Below are 17,335 nucleotides of genomic sequence, written 5' to 3'. Positions count from 1 at the left end.
GTCAGGTTAATAAAAACCTCTTTTAAATTTGGACTTACTCCTGAAGCCAAGACTACACTGTATGTTAAGTAACTTGAAAATAAAAAACAAACAAACAAACAAAATAAAACAAATAAATTTGGACTTCCTAAAATTGGCAAACTGCAGATAATTAGGAGGACACTTGCAGTCTGTATTGTCTGGGGAGCCTGACTCCATTAACAAAGAACCCCTAAATCTTACTTCCTTAAGATAATAAGAGTTTATTGTTTTCTTCCTTCAGAAACCCTACATCCATGGTCCTCGTGGGGTCTTAGGGACACCTCTTGTCCAACTGGCGTCTCAGGCACCCACTTCTTTCCTTCTTGACTCTGTCCTGGTTCCTGGGAGTCCTCACTAGTCACCCAGCACATGGAGAAAAAAGGAATGTGGAATGTTTTGTGGGAAGTTGATGCAGACTGTTAGGAACGTACTTCATTTCCCACGTGTTACTGTTGGCCAGAATTTAGTCACATGCTCTACCTAATTGCTAGGAGATGAGGAAAGGCGAGGAGATGCCAAGTAGCAGAGTGTCTAGGACAAAAAGGAAATGGGGTTTGGTGAAGTATTTTTTTTTCTGCCACATGATTGTAACATGCCATGAACAGAGTTCTGAATTGAAAAGTTTCAGTCTTTGCAAATAGAAGTAAGATTATTTTTCCTGCTCCTTTCTTTTTTCACCTTACTGGATTTTCTTTCTTTTAGGTAATGGTTGATGAATCTCTTTTGTCTGATGACCCTGATTCATATGTGACATTGACAGTTGTCCGGTCCCTAGGAGGAAAAGGAGCTGCTCGACTTCAGTGGACCATAGATGAGACAGCTAAAAATGATCTCAGGCCTTTGAATGGGACGCTTCTTTTTGATGAGGTATCGTCAGCATCAGGACTCCTCTAGTTTTTCTCAAACTTGTGTTTGTTTTTTTCAAATTTGTTGTATGAATTTGTATGATAGTATATACTATGTGTGGAATTTATTTGAAATCATAGGCACTTTGGAGGAAAATCACACACATACCTGATGTCTAAAATCTAACTTAATTTCAGACACTGCCTCCATCCCTCAACGTTTCCTCTCCTGACTGAGGGTAAAACCCATCAACCAAGCTGGACATCTGGGAGTTATCCCCATTTCCACCCATTCTGTAACTCTTATTTGATCCCAAGTCTCTTCAATGTTTAGACAGTTTAGAGGTTATGTTAATTTTCCCCCTTCTTTCCAATTAAAAACTTACATGGGATTTTTGGTCAGAGCTAATTTTTATATAGTAATTTTTCTAGAAGCAACTCATAATTCTAAGGTACATAAAGACACTTGAAAAAATACTTATGGGCATAAACATTATTCTGCTAATGAGAACACTCAAAATTTGGCTTTTATCCAGAAAATTTATTATTCTTCTCATTTGATGTAGACAGAGTCTGAAAAGACCATTGTGTTGCACACGCTTCATGATACTGTGTTGGAGGAGGACAGGCGTTTTACCATTCAGTTGATACCAATTGATGAAGTAGAAATATCTCCAGTGAAAGGTAAGAGAAATTCACATGTTTGGAAATTAGAAAGTAGATACTCGGGAAAATATAACCAAATAATGAGTAGTTACAAAGTTAGGTTTATAATTACTAAAATGTTTGCTGAAACATAAGCTAACCCGCTTGTATGACAGCCAAAGAGTTTTTAAAAGTGAAATTCTAGGGGCGCCTGGGTGGCGCAGTCGGTTAAGCGTCCGACTTCAGCCAGGTCACGATCTCGCGGTCCATGAGTTCGAGCCCTGCGTCAGGCTCTGGGCTGATGGCTCAGAGCCTGGAGCCTGTTTCCGATTCTGTGTCTCCCTCTCTCTCTGCCCCTCCCCCATTCATGCTCTGTCTCTCTCTGTCCCAAAAATAAATAAATGTTGAAAAAAATTTTTTAAAAAAAAAGTGAAATTCTAATACCTGATTGGTATTGGAATTGGTAAAGTTATATATCAAAGATTTTATAGTACTTAGCTCTGTGATTTTTTAAAAGATGTTTGTTGTTGTGATGTTTGTAAAGTAAAATATGGAAGCTTCCTAAAACGTCCATGAATAGGAGACTGGTTAAATATGACAGAGTACCATATAAGTATTCAAAAGGATATAGCTGAAAAAGCTTTAATTACATTAAACATTAAAAACACTTAGTTACGTGGATAATTGCTTTGTTATAGCAGGCTTCATAACATGTTCAGAGTTATCCCATTTTTTCACGTGCATGTTATAAGTGTGTTTGGAATTACTTACTTGAAATGTTGATAGTGTGATTTGATTACCTATATTTTCTACACATTTATAATTGTCACATATGGCTTTTATAATAAAATATTATTTTAAAACTTAGCATATTATGTCTGTTTCAGGCTAGCTATGTCTATTTTCATCTGAAAGTGATTACTTCAGTATTTTGACATTTCAGAAATAGGCATCGTAATTCTCATTTGTCTGTGGTCCTTATGAAAATTTGTTTCCTATCTGAAGAGAAAGGGTTAATGGTCCTAAAATGGTTGCATTGTGGTACAGACAATAATAACCATAAAAAAATGGCCCAGCAACTTTGATATGAAAGCGTAGTGACATACGTGCCCTTTTTTAACATCAGTAGCTCCATCCTATGGAGTTGGTCTGTGGCCGAAAAAGCAGAATTCCAGGCCAAAGAGATTCTCAAAATTGTAGAGAATATCACTGTATGTACTTAAGGTAGTTCTTTTCTCATTTTTCTCTAGAGTACTTTCCAACAAACCTCTGAGGGAATCATATGATTACACCATATTCTTCCATACGTCTTAAGTTAGCTCAGTTGTCTACGTCACATTAGATGTCAGACTGATGTCATATAGACTAACTAGACATAAGACTAAGAATATACCTATGGTTCAGGATGAATAATTTATTAATATAAAAAATATATTTCGAATTGTGGCATACTTGGACATGACGGACCACTCTTAGTTTTATTAATCCATTGCCAAAGAAAGTGAGAGTATAGTTACTCAGTCCTTTGTTTCATAAAACCCTAATATTAGCTTCTGGAAACACTTTCCTTCAAGTTAGTGCTAAACTATAATATGAATACTCATATTACTTCTTATAATTTTTCTTTCTATTATTTAGCTCGCTTTTTATAAATGCTTGTAAGCAAATAGCGGAGTCAGAAAATTAAAACTAAAAACTACCCCAAGAATTCTTACTTTTGCCACATAGCCAGTTTTAGTGAACTGCAAAATGGTCATTGCAGAAGTAAATTAATGCAAATGGTGGAAGAGTACTCTCTTATTATGAGAGTGATAGTGGAATTATTGCCCACTTTCTCCTGCACTCTTTCATTAAAATATGATTTGGGGCAAGTTTTTTGCCTCACTGTCTTGAGTGCCTCATTGCGCTTAAATAATTTCATTGGGAAAATGAGGATAAATGAGGATAATGTTAGCACCTAGTTCATATGATTTCCATGACCATTGACTCACAGGATTAGTATATATGTAAAGTGCTGAGAATTTTGCCAGGCATATAATAAGTGAATACATATGTTTGTTTCATTCATGTTATGTATCATCTTCAACTCAGGTAGTGCATCAATAATCATTCGGGGAGATAAGGGAACATCAGGAGAAGTTGGGATTGCTCCATCATCTAAGCATGTCCTCATCGGGGAACCCTCAGGAAAATACAATGGTACTGCTATCATCAGGTATGGGCTTCATGCTTTTTCTTTGCTTAGGTGGAGATTTTGAACTTTTATTTAAAATCCTTAGCATTTTTATGTAAGTGCATTGTTTTCATCACATACATATTCTTCAGGCATCATCATTTTATATTTTAGTAACATCCTATGGAAAGTAGAAAAAAGTTTTGCTAAAAATTAAAGACCTATCCTGACCTATCTTGAAGTTAGATCATGACAAATATTTAGGAAAAGTTTCTTCAACAAATATGTATTGATCATACGGTTGCATATTCACGAATCTTGACATCTAATAATCATGACTGCTACTTGGGTGATTTGCACAACCTACGACAAGGAAAGCACCTTCACTTAACATCAGGAGATCTGATGCTTTCACCCTGTTCTGTCACTCACCGTGTCAAATAAGAGAGTTACTTCCCGTCTGTAAGCTCGTGTCTTAGCTACAAAATCATTCCTTTGAAAATCCTCTGGATCAAACATTTTATGATTCTAAGTGTTCTAAAATTAGGCCCTATATATAATTAGGGCCTATTAAAGTAGTATGATCATAGGCAGTTTTCTTTATTACAAATTTTCTCATGAAGAGAGGGACAGGTATCAATGAAAAAACCGAATTTGGGTTAATACTTTATCTTTTTTGTAGTTTTCCTTTAGTGTTCTTTGTATCAAGTGCTGTTTTTTAAGAGAACTGTGGTAAACTATTCATATTTTGCCCCTTGTGTATTACATGAAAAGTCTATAAATACTTTCTTTTAAATCCCTTTAAAAGAATACAGGTTTTGTCTGTATTGTTGTTGAAAGACACAGAAAATATTTAGGAAATATATTTAGGAAAAATTACTTCAACAAAATCGTACTGATTATACCTTTGTATATTATAGCCTCATTCGTGGTTCAGCGATTTGGGGGGAGGTCACTGTGTACTGGAGGATATTCCCTCCTTCTGTGGGAGAATTTGCTGAAATATCAGGGAAACTGACATTGCGAGATGGACAGTCTGCAGCAGTTGTAATAATACAGGTATCAATCAATATTACTCGTTTCTATTATTCCCTTTGTTCTGTGTGTGTTGCGGGGGGTGGGTGGTTGGGGGTTGTTGATATCCCTGAGTTTGTTGTTGTTGTTAACGTGATAGGCATTTTTCTTTAAATGTTATAGATCCTACTGATAACGTCTCTTTCTGTCCTTCTTTAGGCTTTGAATGATGACATTCCTGAGGAGAAGAGCTTCTATGAGTTTCAGCTCACTGGGGTCAGTGAGGGGGGGATACTAAGTGAATCCCGCAGCACTGCTGGTATCACAGTGGTGGCCAGTGACTTTCCCTATGGCCGATTCTCCTTTTCACATGAGCAACTTCGAGTGTCAGAGGAAGCCAAAAGGGTAGAGTGTAAAATGCTTAAAATCTTAAATACCATTTTAGTTTCTATTTTTTTGTGAGTGAGTGATTTTTTTTGGCAAGCTTGATTAAGCTTTAATTTAAATATTAAGAGTTAATGTAGCAAGTTATAGTGTGAGTGATCTTGACAAAGTATTTCCTTGTCCATTTTCCATAGTTTTCACAAACTAATTTGCTAATATCATTATTTTAACATATAATTTATAAACTTTTATATATTTATTTACAATCTTAACATAACCCTGATAAACATAGAAAATTAGTTAGAAATGATAAAAATTAAGTATTGTCTGGTAGATAAAACATCCAAATTAAATAAAAACTGCTTCTTGCATAGGTGAACATCACAGTCATCCGTTCAGGTGGATCATTGGGTCCTGTGAGACTCTGGTATGAGACCGTGAGTGGGACAGCAGAGGCAGGCTTGGATTTTATCCCTGCGGTGGGGGAGCTGCTCTTTGAAGCAGAGGAGATGGCAAAAAGTGTGCCGATTGAAATACTTGATGATGGTCTTCCAGAAGGCCCAGAGGAATTTTCTCTAGTAATTACAAAGGTGGAACTCCTGGGAAGGTAAAGAAAATTGGGAAAAAGCAAACAAAAAAAGAGAGAGGGAGAAGAATATTTGTTGTGGGGATTAATACTGAACTTGTTCTTTTTCAGATTTATGTGACAGTGGGACAGGACATAGAAGGGAAATTATGATAAAGGATGTTAATTATACAGTGTTCTAAAGTATTATTTTTCTCCTAAAGTTGAAAGTATGTTGTTTCTCTTGTGAGAATTCACTCTGGGTAGTCAGGGAATTGAACATGGCATGGGCTTGTAATAATTTGGTAACCTCTATCTCTACACCTGTGAAAGGACTGAGTGAGAGATTTCTTTCCTTGGTATCTCTGAAGGCCGTGTTATCTTCTGTGGGGGAAGGAGGTGGTTGCTTGCCCATCAGCAGTTTCTAACTGGGGAAAAATTTGAGTCAAAGATAGTTGTTAGCTGTGCACCAGGATTTTATCGAAGATTAAGAATTAACCATACTGAGCCTGTCTCACTCCCTGATTTGGTGGGAGCAGACTTGATGAGCAAGGACAGAAACTCCTTACGCATGCTGTAGTAGCCCAGGGAGTACGTCTGCTCTGACAGACTACACAAAACCTGCAACTAGAATAATGTTTGCATTTATGTAAGTTTTTTAAATGTTTATTTATTTATCTTGAGAGAGAGAGATTGAATCCCAAGCAGGCTCTGCACTGTCAGCACAGCCCGGCGTGGGGCTTGAACTCACAAACCCTGAGATCATGACCTGAGCTGAAATCAAGTGAGATGCTCAATGGACTGAGCCTCCCAGGCACCCCTACATTTATGAGTCTCAAAGGAATTTTTCTTGTGCATGAATATGTTTTTGCATCTGTTATATGCATGCCATGCTTTAAAAGCTGTTTCCAGCTAAAATTTTTCACTGTGTGACTTAGGTAGAGTATATATCATTCCACTTGGAAAAAAATACTGTGGATATGTGTACACTTCAAGCCTTAAATTTCCCAGAAATGATTCTGTGTCTGGCAATGGTAATTAATTTTTTTTTACTGGAAAAATAACTTTATTTTCTTCAGGGGTGTGGACAGATGTCTAATATCAGAACTCAAGGAATTGCTTCCTGGTGCTAGCAGCCTTCATGACTTTGAACCTGTTGAGTGCAAGTCTGGCTCAGGGGCTGGCATGCACCCACTGTGACAATGTCACTGATCTGGACATCCCTGAAGCATGGGGAGAGGTGGACAGACAAGTTCTTAAAGCATTTCTCAAAGTAGTTCTACTCTTGAATGTAGTGGAGGGAGGCTCAGTGGATGACAGTGGTCCTCTGCTTCTTCATCTTGGTCACCACACCAGACAGAATCTGCCCTTGGATGGAGACATTACCAGGAAAGGGGCATTTTTGTCAAATGGGTGCCTTCAATGGCCTCCTTGGGCATCTTGAAGCCCAGACCAATGTTTTTGCAGTATCACAGGAGCATCTCCTTGCCAGTTTATCCAAGCAGGACCCTCTTCTTACTTTGAAAGTGGTTACATGCTTTTGGTAGGCATCCTTAGTCTGAATGTCCACCATCTCCCTGGCCATCTGAAAAAAGGAAAACCGACAATGGGAATGAATTTTAGCTTACATTAAATGTGTTAAAATTTGAGCTGCTCGCTGTTTTCATTAAGTAAGTGAAATTTAGTCAAATTAACTCATTAAGTGTGGAGATAACATCTGTGTTATTGGCTAACTATGACTTGGCCTTAAAAAGCAATTCCTGCTTAAGTTTAATTCTGAGAAAACCAAGTTTTTCCTTCTAGGTGAATTTCTAGGTTTCCTTTGATTTGAAAAAGCAAAGTTGTATGATCTCATTTTGCCTAGTTGCTAGAAAATTTACTTCTTTGGGATTAAGGGAATCAGGTCATCTACAGTCCATCTCAGACAACTGTTAACATTGACTCTTATTTAATAGTTTAATCCCCAGTTTTCTAATGTTGCCTTACAAATAATCTTATTAATCAGCTTTCAACCTTTTGAAACTATGTAGCATAAAAACACCAGGCAAATAGAATTTGAGAATTGAAGAAAAGACTGAAATGGTTTTGTGACATTTTTTAGCTTAAGGAATTAAAGTGATATAAAACTCTGGAGGTCACAACTTTTCTTCATGGGGAAAAACATCAATCACAAAAAAAAAAGGTGACTTCCTCAGCAGAAATATGTCATTAGCCAAGTGAACTACCATGTGTATTAAAGAATAGAGGCATTGGGGCGCCTGGGTGGCGCAGTCGGTTAAGCGTCCGACTTCAACCAGGTCAAGATCTCACGGTCCGTGAGTTCGAGCCCCGCGTCGGGCTCTGGGCTGATGGCTCAGAGCCTGGAGCCTGTTTCCGATTCTGTGTCTCCCTCTCTCTCTGCCCCTCCCCCGTTCATGCTCTGTCTCTCTCTGTCCCAAAAATAAATAAACGTTGAAAAAAAAAAAAAATTTAAAAAAAAAGAATAGAGGCATTGATTGCAGTTGGTGTCCACAGAGATATTTTCTTATAGCTTGAAATTTCTTTAGTGGCATGACACCCTTTTTTTCCTTAAAGTAACCCTTTCAGGGATACCTGGGTGGCTCAGTCGGTCGAGTGTCCAACTTCAGCTCAGGTCATGATCTCTCAGTCTGTGAGTTCGAGCCCTGTGTCGGGCTCTGTGCTAACAGCTCAGAGCCTGGAGCCTGCTTCGGATTCTGTATCTCCTTCTTTCTCTGCCCCTCCCTGCTCGTGCTCTGTCTCTCTCTCTCTCAAAAATGAATAAACATTAAAAAAAAGTTAAGGTCACCCTTTTAGGGGAGCCTGGGTGCCTCAGTCAGTTAAGTCTTGATTTTGGCTCAGGTCATTATCTCACGGTTTGTGGCAATGAGCCCCATGTTGAGCTCTGCAGTCTCATTGGGCCCTGTGCTGATAGCACAGAGCATGCTTGAGATTCTCTCTCTTCCTCTCTCTCTGTTCCTCCCCGCGTACAAATGCACTCGCTTGTTCTCTCTCTGTCTTTTTCAAAATGTAAATAAACATAAAAAAATTTTAAAGTAACCCTTTCATCCTGACACTGTGGCTGTGGCCCAGCTGGTTTCCTGTCTCAGAGTGCACTATAGTTTCATGTACATCCTCGTCCTTGGCCCATCACTGTTGGATGAGTTTATCAGTGCATTCGTCACCCAGAGGTTCATTTTACAACTTTTTCCCAATTTCCCAATAGTCTTTTTCTCGTTTAATAACTTTATATTGGTTTAGGTTTCATGCAGGCAGTGATAATTGGGAGCGGCACAGAAGTCTGTTTCAGACATCATTTCAGGAAAAAGAAATATTTTAGTGTTGGGATCTTTAAAAATATAAGAACACTTAATAGGACTAAGTTATAGGAGCTAAGAGGGCATTTCAATGAACAATTATTTACTCCTTTTCTTTTATTATTTTTTTTATGACTTCGCAAGCGGGTATGATTTTACCATTCAAGAAAATGGACTTCAGATAGATCAACCTCCTGAAATAGGAAACATCTCCATTATTCGAATCATAATAATGAAAAATGATAATGTAGAGGGTGTCATTGAATTTGACCCAAGATACACTGCCTTTGAAGGTAAGTTTTCAGTAATCTTATAAATTTGCCACTTTCTTTTTTCAAAAAGGTTTTTAAAATTTATTTATTTCGAGAGAGAGAGAGAGAGATAGACAGACAGACGATGGGAGTAGGGGAAGGGCAGAGAGAGAGAATTCCCAAGCAGGCCCCACCCTGTCAGCATAGAACCTGAGTGGGGCTCAGTCTCATGAACCGTGAGATCCATGACCTGAGCCGAAATCAAGAATTGGATGCTTAATCGACTGAGCCACCCAGGTGCCCCTACATGTACACCTTTATATGTATTTACATATATTTATATATTTTATTTGTAAAATATATTTTGAGTTATCTTTGGGCAGTATGAACCTTACTCGTGTGTGGCAAAGCTGAATGGTAAGGAACGAGGCTTTAGAAAACCCATTGAACCTTAGGATTATTGCAATGTTTAGATTTCAGTCATCTTCATAAAGTATCTTTCTCATTTATGAAATCATTTCCTCTGTGATTAGAAATCAGTGAATATTCAGTTTCTAATAAATAATCAGCTTTGAAATGACCGTTTTACTGGACTGCAGATACAATGCAGGTGGTATCTGGGCACCTACTCGTACTTTCTTGTGACAGTTCCTAACAGCAGCCACCTACTGTTGCCTGTTCCCCACCCCCCCTAGAAGCAGAATGCATGATCTATGGCTGTAATCCCTCCTGGGGAAAAAGGGGCTGCTTTTTTATTTTATTTAAAGGTAGAATATGAACATGCCTTTCAAAATAATCATGTTATCTTCTTGCTGCAATTAACTTTTTGACTTCATTGCCTCCATCAAATTCATTGGTTATGTACCCATTTTTAAAGCTCATCAGAAATCATTTTGCAATTGATTAATATTGACTTTACGGATATGGAAGACATCACTCTTTTGTGAACTTCAGTCTACAGTTAATAAAAGTCATGCTTCAGTTTTATACCAAGAAATAAATAAATCACTTAGAATTTTTGTGTTCAGTGATTTCTGTTTGATTTGTTGTCTTTGGAGCAATGCATATTTATAACTACAGTGTAAATTCAGCACTATTTAGCTATAGCTAACATGAACTGTTGGCTAATGTAAACATAGCTAGTGTAAACTATTAAATGACATTTTAATTTACAGAGGTTGGCATAGCTTAAGAGGAAGTAAATTTTTGAAAAGAATTTCTAAGTTGAAATTAAACTTTGAGGATACATTTTCACATTCTCAAATATATTTCATTCGAACTCAAGAAGTAATAGAATTATATTTACATGTGGAGTTCTTTTTTTTTTTTTTTTTTTAATTTTTTTTTTCAACGTTTATTTATTTTTGGGACAGAGAGAGACAGAGCATGAACAGGCGAGGGGCAGAGAGAGAGGGAGACACAGAATTGGAAACAGGCTCCAGGCTCTGAGCCATCAGCCCAGAGCCCGACGCGGGGCTCGAACTCACGGACCGTGAGATCGTGACCTGGCTGAAGTCGGATGCTTAACCGACTGTGCCACCCAGGCGCCCCTACATGTGGACTTCTAAAACATTCATATGATATAATTAACATTAACCACAGTTATTTATATTACATAGATTTCAACTAAATGTAGCAGCAGTCCAGAATACTTTCCTTTGAGTACACATATTTTAAGGGTTTTTCATGTTCATCTAGCATTGTCTAAGGGTTTTTCATATTCATCTAGCATTGTCTTGGAAAGCAAGCATCATTTATTTGTATGTAGCACACAGAGGAAGAATTCCTGTGCTAATGATTAAATAGGTTATTTCAATTCTAACTTACACTGCTCACTATAATTTTTAACTTATGACAAACTGCATTTCTCATAAAAAATGTCTTGAAATTTTCACTAATATTTTTTAAATGATAAATGAACTATGGAAACATTGAGGGCTTGTACAACTGTACTGTTATATTTAATTGCTGTGTTTAATTTGACTGCGTCTTATAAAAGATAGTGGTTTTGTCTGGCATACCAGTTAATTACATATTCCTGCCATAGTGGAGGAGGATGTTGGAGTGATTATGATTCCAGTGGTGAGGCTGCAGGGGACTTATGGCCGTGTGACTGCTGATTTCATCTCTCGGAGTTCCTCTACAGTTCCTGCCGGTGTGGATTATATACTGCATGGCAGTTCAATCACCTTTCAGCATGGACAGAATTTAAGTTTTATAAATGTCTCCATCATTGATGATAATGAAAGGTAATACTATTTAGTAATGTTGGAAATACTTTGGGCATATGTAAAGCAGGATTTTTGTGTTCCAGTCTTTACCCATGTTTTGCACTGATAACAGGATTTTAGGTTATACATGTGCCAATTGAGAAATTCATGAGAAACTTTTATGGGGGCTGGGGTAGGGAAGAAGGGATCAGGAGACCATTAGGATTGTCTTTGTCACTTTTTGCATATAGAGGGAAACAATAAATTTTTGTTCTTTTAGATTTGAAAAGTCTAATCAGAATGTAGAAGCATCCTGCAATTCACTTCCTTAATGCATTAAGCAATTCAAAAGAGAGGAAGAACGTCTAATAACTATTGCAGGTTATGTAATATTGAAGTTGATCATTCATGCTTTTAGCTAAGCACCCTCTTCATACCAATGGTGTATGAATGCTGTGCCTTGAATATGTATGACCAATTTGGAAAATGACTAGTTATTTGGGTTTTAGAAGCATTTTAATATGTTTAAACTCAGAATTGCTCCTTCTTGCTATGCAGTGAATTTGCAGAGCCGGTTGAAATTTTGCTCATTGGAGCGACTGGAGGAGCGGTCCTTGGGCGCCACCTAGTGAGCAGAATCACAATTGCCAAGAGTGACCCTCCGTTTGGCGTTATAAGATTTCTTAATGAAAGCAACATTTCTGTTCCTAATCCCCATTCCACAATGATTTTATCCTTGCTGCTGGAGCGGGCTGGAGGACTCTTGGGAGAGATTCAGGTAGAGTTCTTCTTCCCATGGTTTGAAAAATGATAGCTTGAGTATGGAGCTGGATTTTCTTACTATTCAAATATATCCGTTTATGTATTTGCAATAATATTTATTAATTACCTAATAGGGGTAAAGTGGCTTCCAGGTCCTATAAGTCCATAAAAATGTATGAGACAAGCTGTCATCAGAATCTCTCGAGAGCAAGTTAGAAATAAAATGAAGAATTCTTATAAAACGCATTAGTTCAAGTACTTGTTGAGTGCTTTCCATGTTCCAGGTCCTCTTCTGGGCACTGAGAATACACTGGTGACCTAGACAGACCTCGTCTCTGTTCTCTTAGAGTTTTCAGAGCAATAAACAAAAAGATAATTATGTGATAGCACTTAAGTGCTCTGCAGGGATGTATAATTGAGAAACACAATCGTGAGTTACCTCTGGATTGACTACTCTACTACTCTAGACTTAGAGTTGTTGACTACTCTAGATTAGATGGTGACGTGATATTTAAGCTGAACACTGGATGCTGAGAAAGAGATGGTCACGTAATTGTTAGAGGGATGAGTATTTGGGGAGAAGGAATAAGTGTGTATCTACAAGCCTGGCGTGTTTGAGGTACGGAGAGTTCCATGTGGTAGCGGGCTTGGGTGGTCGGGGGTAGCAGCACAAGGTAGATCAGAGAGGTCGAGAGGTGTTTGGTCACAGCGACCCTCCTTAGCCAGACTAAAGAGCATTCTAAGTGCAAACAGGATACCATTAGAGAGTTTGAAGTGGGGGGATGGTGTTGATGTTCCTGGATTGCCATTTTAAGTAGCTCCCTTTTGACTGTTCTAAGGAAAATGAAATGTCAAGAAGCCAGAGTAGAAGCAGGGAGGTCTGTGGCTCAGACGGGTGGAGATGGGATGGTGAGGAGTGAATAGATATTGAGTATGTTTTGGAGAAAACACTAGATTAGTGGAGGCTGAGGGAAGGCGGAATGAAGAATAACTGCTGCAATTTCAGTTGAGCAGCTGGTTAAATTGTAGTGCTGTTTACTGAGATGCAGAAGCTTGGCAGAAAACCAAGAGTTCTGTTTTGGCCATGTTAATTGGAGATTGATACCGGACGTCCCAGTGCAGAGTCGGGCAGGCAGGGGCATGTGTAAGTATGGGTTGCGGTTGTGGGGAGGGGAGAAGCTGTTGACGTGTGGAGGCATTTGAAACTATGTGGGCTAAGGTGCGTAGATAGGGACGTGAAGGAGACAGCCTGAAGTCCCCAGCTGCCAGCAGTGAACTCTCTGAGGAAAGAGAGCCAGCTAAGAAACCTGAGATGTAGAGGCGGAGGAAAACTGGGAAGGTATGTATCATGGAGGCCACTGAAGACAGGATGCAGCATTGCCAGAAAGAGGCAGTGGTCAGCTGCATGCCCAGTGCTGCGGAAAGAGGAGAGAAGCAAAGAGAAATTCCCAATTTTCTTTCCTTGCAGATATGAAAAGTATATGAGTTTATACTATAGAAATATTTAAAAAGGCATTTAGAATATAATTTTGTTTTTTATAACAATTTAAGAAAAGTTGTGTTTGTTTTACACTAGGAATTTATTTAGGTGTATTTAAAAGAAGTTACACACCCATAAGATTTTTCACATGGTTTTATTATCTTATTCAAATGGGTTTTGGTTGACAGAAACTGTGCATACAGCAAGACAGTGTTGTATTCATACTATTTAAGTTTTTATTTCTCTAAAATATATATTTGAAATACATGCTTTTATATTTTTGTTATCCTGTGGTGATGACAAATGACCAGGTATTCATATTTTTCTTTACTTAGTAAGCATATACATTGTTATCCCTGAAAACTTATATCCTGCAATTAGGTAGTTTATATTTGCAAATATTAGTATTTTTATTTTTTTAATTTTTAATTAAAAAATTGTTTTTCAATGTTTAGTTTTGAAAGACAGAGAGAGACAGAGACAGAGTGTGAGCAGGGGAGGGGCAGAGAGAGAGAGGGAAATAGAATCCTAAGCAGCCTCCTGGCCCTGAATTGTCAACACAGAGCCCTGCCTGGGGCTTGAACTCAAAAGCCATGAGATCATGACCAGAGCCGAAGTTGGACATGTAACTGATTAAGCCACCCAGATGCCCCTCAAATATTAGTATTTTTTAAAAGACATGAGGAATTTGCTGGAGATATCATAGAATAATTTTCATACATAGATATATCTGTTTCTAATACTACATACCTTGCAAAGTAATTCTTTGTTTAAAATTGATTATCTCTGGGGCACCTGGTTGGCTTAGTCAGTAGATTATGCCATTCTTGATCTCAGGGTTGTGAGTTTGAGCTCCTCATTGAGTGTAGAGATTACTTTTTAAAAAAATTTTAAATAAAGAAATAAATAAAAAACTTGAAATTGGTCATCTCTATTAAAAACACAATACCCTTCAGGTGAACTGGGAGATATTAGGACCCAATTCTCAAGAAGCTTTACCACCACAGAACAGAGACATTGCAGACCCAGTGAGTGGATCCTTCTATTTTGGAGAGGGAGAAGGTGGTGTGAGAACCATCACTCTGACAATCTATCCTCATGAAGACATTGAAGTTGAAGAGATTTTCATTATTAAACTTGAACTTGTGAAAGGAGAAGCTAAATTAGACTCCAGATCTAAAGATATTACTATAACAGTAAGTCCAACTTTATTTTTCCCACAGAATTTTGGATTTAATGAATTTATCAAAAAATGCATTTTATATTTGTTGAAACTCCATGGGCTTAAGATGTATCGAAAGTCATAAAACCAGATGAAGTCAGAATAATTCCTATGGACCAGACTTTCTGGTTATTATATTAGTTCATTATATAGCTTGATTATTGGTAGTTACTTTTTAAGTGGCCTTCATGTAGTGTGATAAATACTTATTTTGCTCCCTGAGAAAATTTGGTGTTTTGGAAATATTTTTGCACTTTTAGACAGGAGCTGTTTGTTACATCATCCTAAACATTGGGTGTCCTTGCTGTGAAAGTACATAAAAGTTATTAACTCAGTCACAAGGCAGATTGTTGGGAGAAAGAATGGTTATTTGTTCAATTAGCACAATGATGTGTTGCATCAACTCTGAATTTAGTGTATTTTATATGAATGAACCATTTAGTCCATTAGGGGTAGAAAGTGCTGGGGACCAAGGCTACTGTGAAAATGATCTAGAGAGATATTCTTTTTTTTTTTTAAGCTTAGAAAATAGTCTGGGGTCTGTATCAGTCAGACTTCTCCAGAAAAACAAAGAGAGAGAGATTGACTAAAAAAAAATGGCTCACACGTTTGTGAAGGTTGACAAGTCCAAAGTCCATAGAGCAGGCTGGTAGGAAGGTTAGGAAAGACTTGCAGTCGTGATCTTGAGTTTGAATTTTGTGGGACAGGTTGGCAGAATGGAAACTCAAGCCGGATTCCTAAATTGCAGTGTTGAGGCAGCATTCCTTTTCTTCTGGGAAGCTCTAGTGTTTGCTCTAAAGGCCTTCAGATGATTGGATGAGGCCCACTCACAATATCAAGGGTAATCTCTTTCACTCAAGTCAACCAATTGTAAATATTAATCACATCTATAAAATACTTTCACAACAAAATCTAGGCTAGTGTTTGACTGAACAATTAGGCCTGGTAAAGTGAAGCAAACATGAGGCAAATCAAATCAAATTCAGGCATTGAAGTACTATCCTTCTGAGACTCTACAAATTACAGTTTTCCAGACACTCCCATTACCCTTGGGGAATAAGAACCTACTTGTTTTAGATAACAATCAGTGTACTGAAGAAGCTTTTGAAAAATCAGGTAGCTAGGCAGATTATATTCAAGACTTATTTCTGTGTTTCTTTCGTTTCTTCAGCTTATCTGCGTATTGATATGTTAGGTACTGTAATTTCATTTGTAGTTGTTATATTATTCATTCTGCTATCTTTTTCTGTTTTTAGATACAGAAGTTTGGTGATCCAAATGGGGTTGTTCAGTTTGCTCCTGAGTCTTTATCTGAGAAGACCTATTTAGAGCCGTCGGCTCTGGAAGGGCCCCTGATCATTACTTTCTTTGTCAAAAGAGTCAAGGGCATTTTTGGAGAAATTATGGTACTATTTTTCATTTGATTTTTAAATAGTGTGACAATTTGCCTAACAAACGTGATTGTGAAGAACAGAGAAACTGTATGTTATGGTAAAAATTTTAGAAGTAACATGAGTTTCAGAGGAAGCCGAGAAGGTTCATTTCAGCACCTTTGGGTTCTCCAGCCAACATCAACCTCTAGCTGTTTCTCTAAACCCAGCTATACTTAGATTGAAAAGATCTTTCTCACACTTAGTCATGAAGGGTGTGACTGAATTATTTTGTATTTTCTTATTTGCTCTGATGTTTAACTTTTCCTACTTAAGTCCCTCAATGAGTTTTGTAAATTGCTTAATCTATTCTTTAGAGCTTTATTTCTCAGTATAATTTTCTCATTTACCAACTGATTTTTAAGAGGTTGCATTTGCATGTATATTGACATAGACTGTTTGGGGATGCTCTTGTAAATCATTGGGATGTTTGTCTAACAGATCAAGGTTGTTTGTTTGCTAGCAGAACATACTTTGCAGTTTCTTTATGAACTTAACTCTTTTCACATATTGGAGATTAACTGGTACTTCCTCAGTGGAAACTTTATGGCTAGGGGTACAAAAATTCTTGGAAAAGAATTTTTAATTCTTGAAATCTTGTAGATATTCCCTTTTTGTTAAAAGTGAACCCAAACAAATTCCAGTATGAAGCATCAGATTCTCTACTCGCTTTTTATCTTCAAGTATTGTCTGTGATTCAAATGCCTGTCAAATACATATTCAGAACTCTAGAATGTATTTATGGAACTGCCATTCCAAAGTTAACTTTGCTTTGCTTTATCTCTTCAAATCATGTTGTTATTTTAGAAGTGAAATGAGATTTTGTAATCTTGTCCTGCAAATTGCATACAATAGTCCGAAAGAGTTCATATACTTTCATGATGCTAATGTCATTCTTCCATACTTTCTAAACTGACTGTTTGGAGAGTCTGGCTTTGACTATGATGCTGCACAATTCAGAGTTAGTTTTTGTATATTATGGGGGAAATATAAAGGCTTTTGATTCAATATACTGAATT

At 37.5% G+C, this 17,335-nt stretch overlaps 1 protein-coding gene and 1 pseudogene across 4 annotated transcripts in view; one reads left to right on the top strand and one right to left on the bottom strand.

Moving 5' to 3' along the window:
* Positions 1 to 17,335, top strand: part of ADGRV1 (adhesion G protein-coupled receptor V1) — a 567,138-nt gene that overhangs the window by 186,436 nt on the left and 363,367 nt on the right. For all 4 annotated transcript variants that reach the window (XM_086696839.1, XM_086696829.1, XM_086696845.1 and 1 more), the window contains 11 exons: positions 724 to 888; positions 1,433 to 1,550; positions 3,603 to 3,726; positions 4,605 to 4,743; positions 4,918 to 5,103; positions 5,457 to 5,689; positions 9,106 to 9,254; positions 11,260 to 11,461; positions 11,981 to 12,200; positions 14,621 to 14,860; positions 16,143 to 16,292. In XM_086696839.1, the coding sequence (XP_086552965.1) occupies positions 724 to 888; positions 1,433 to 1,550; positions 3,603 to 3,726; positions 4,605 to 4,743; positions 4,918 to 5,103; positions 5,457 to 5,689; positions 9,106 to 9,254; positions 11,260 to 11,461; positions 11,981 to 12,200; positions 14,621 to 14,860; positions 16,143 to 16,292 (1,926 nt within the window). The remainder of the gene's footprint in view (positions 1 to 723; positions 889 to 1,432; positions 1,551 to 3,602; positions 3,727 to 4,604; positions 4,744 to 4,917; positions 5,104 to 5,456; positions 5,690 to 9,105; positions 9,255 to 11,259; positions 11,462 to 11,980; positions 12,201 to 14,620; positions 14,861 to 16,142; positions 16,293 to 17,335) is intronic.
* On the bottom strand, positions 6,429 to 7,220 carry LOC112861731 (small ribosomal subunit protein uS17 pseudogene; annotated as a pseudogene).

The sequence above is a fragment of the Puma concolor genome, chromosome A1 (assembly GCF_028749965.1).
Source record: "Puma concolor isolate L17-30 chromosome A1, mPumCon1.1.hap2, whole genome shotgun sequence".
NCBI classification, from domain to species: domain Eukaryota; kingdom Metazoa; phylum Chordata; class Mammalia; order Carnivora; family Felidae; genus Puma; species Puma concolor.
Note: the sequence above shows the minus strand (reverse complement) of the source record. Positions and strands in the feature narration are given on the sequence as shown.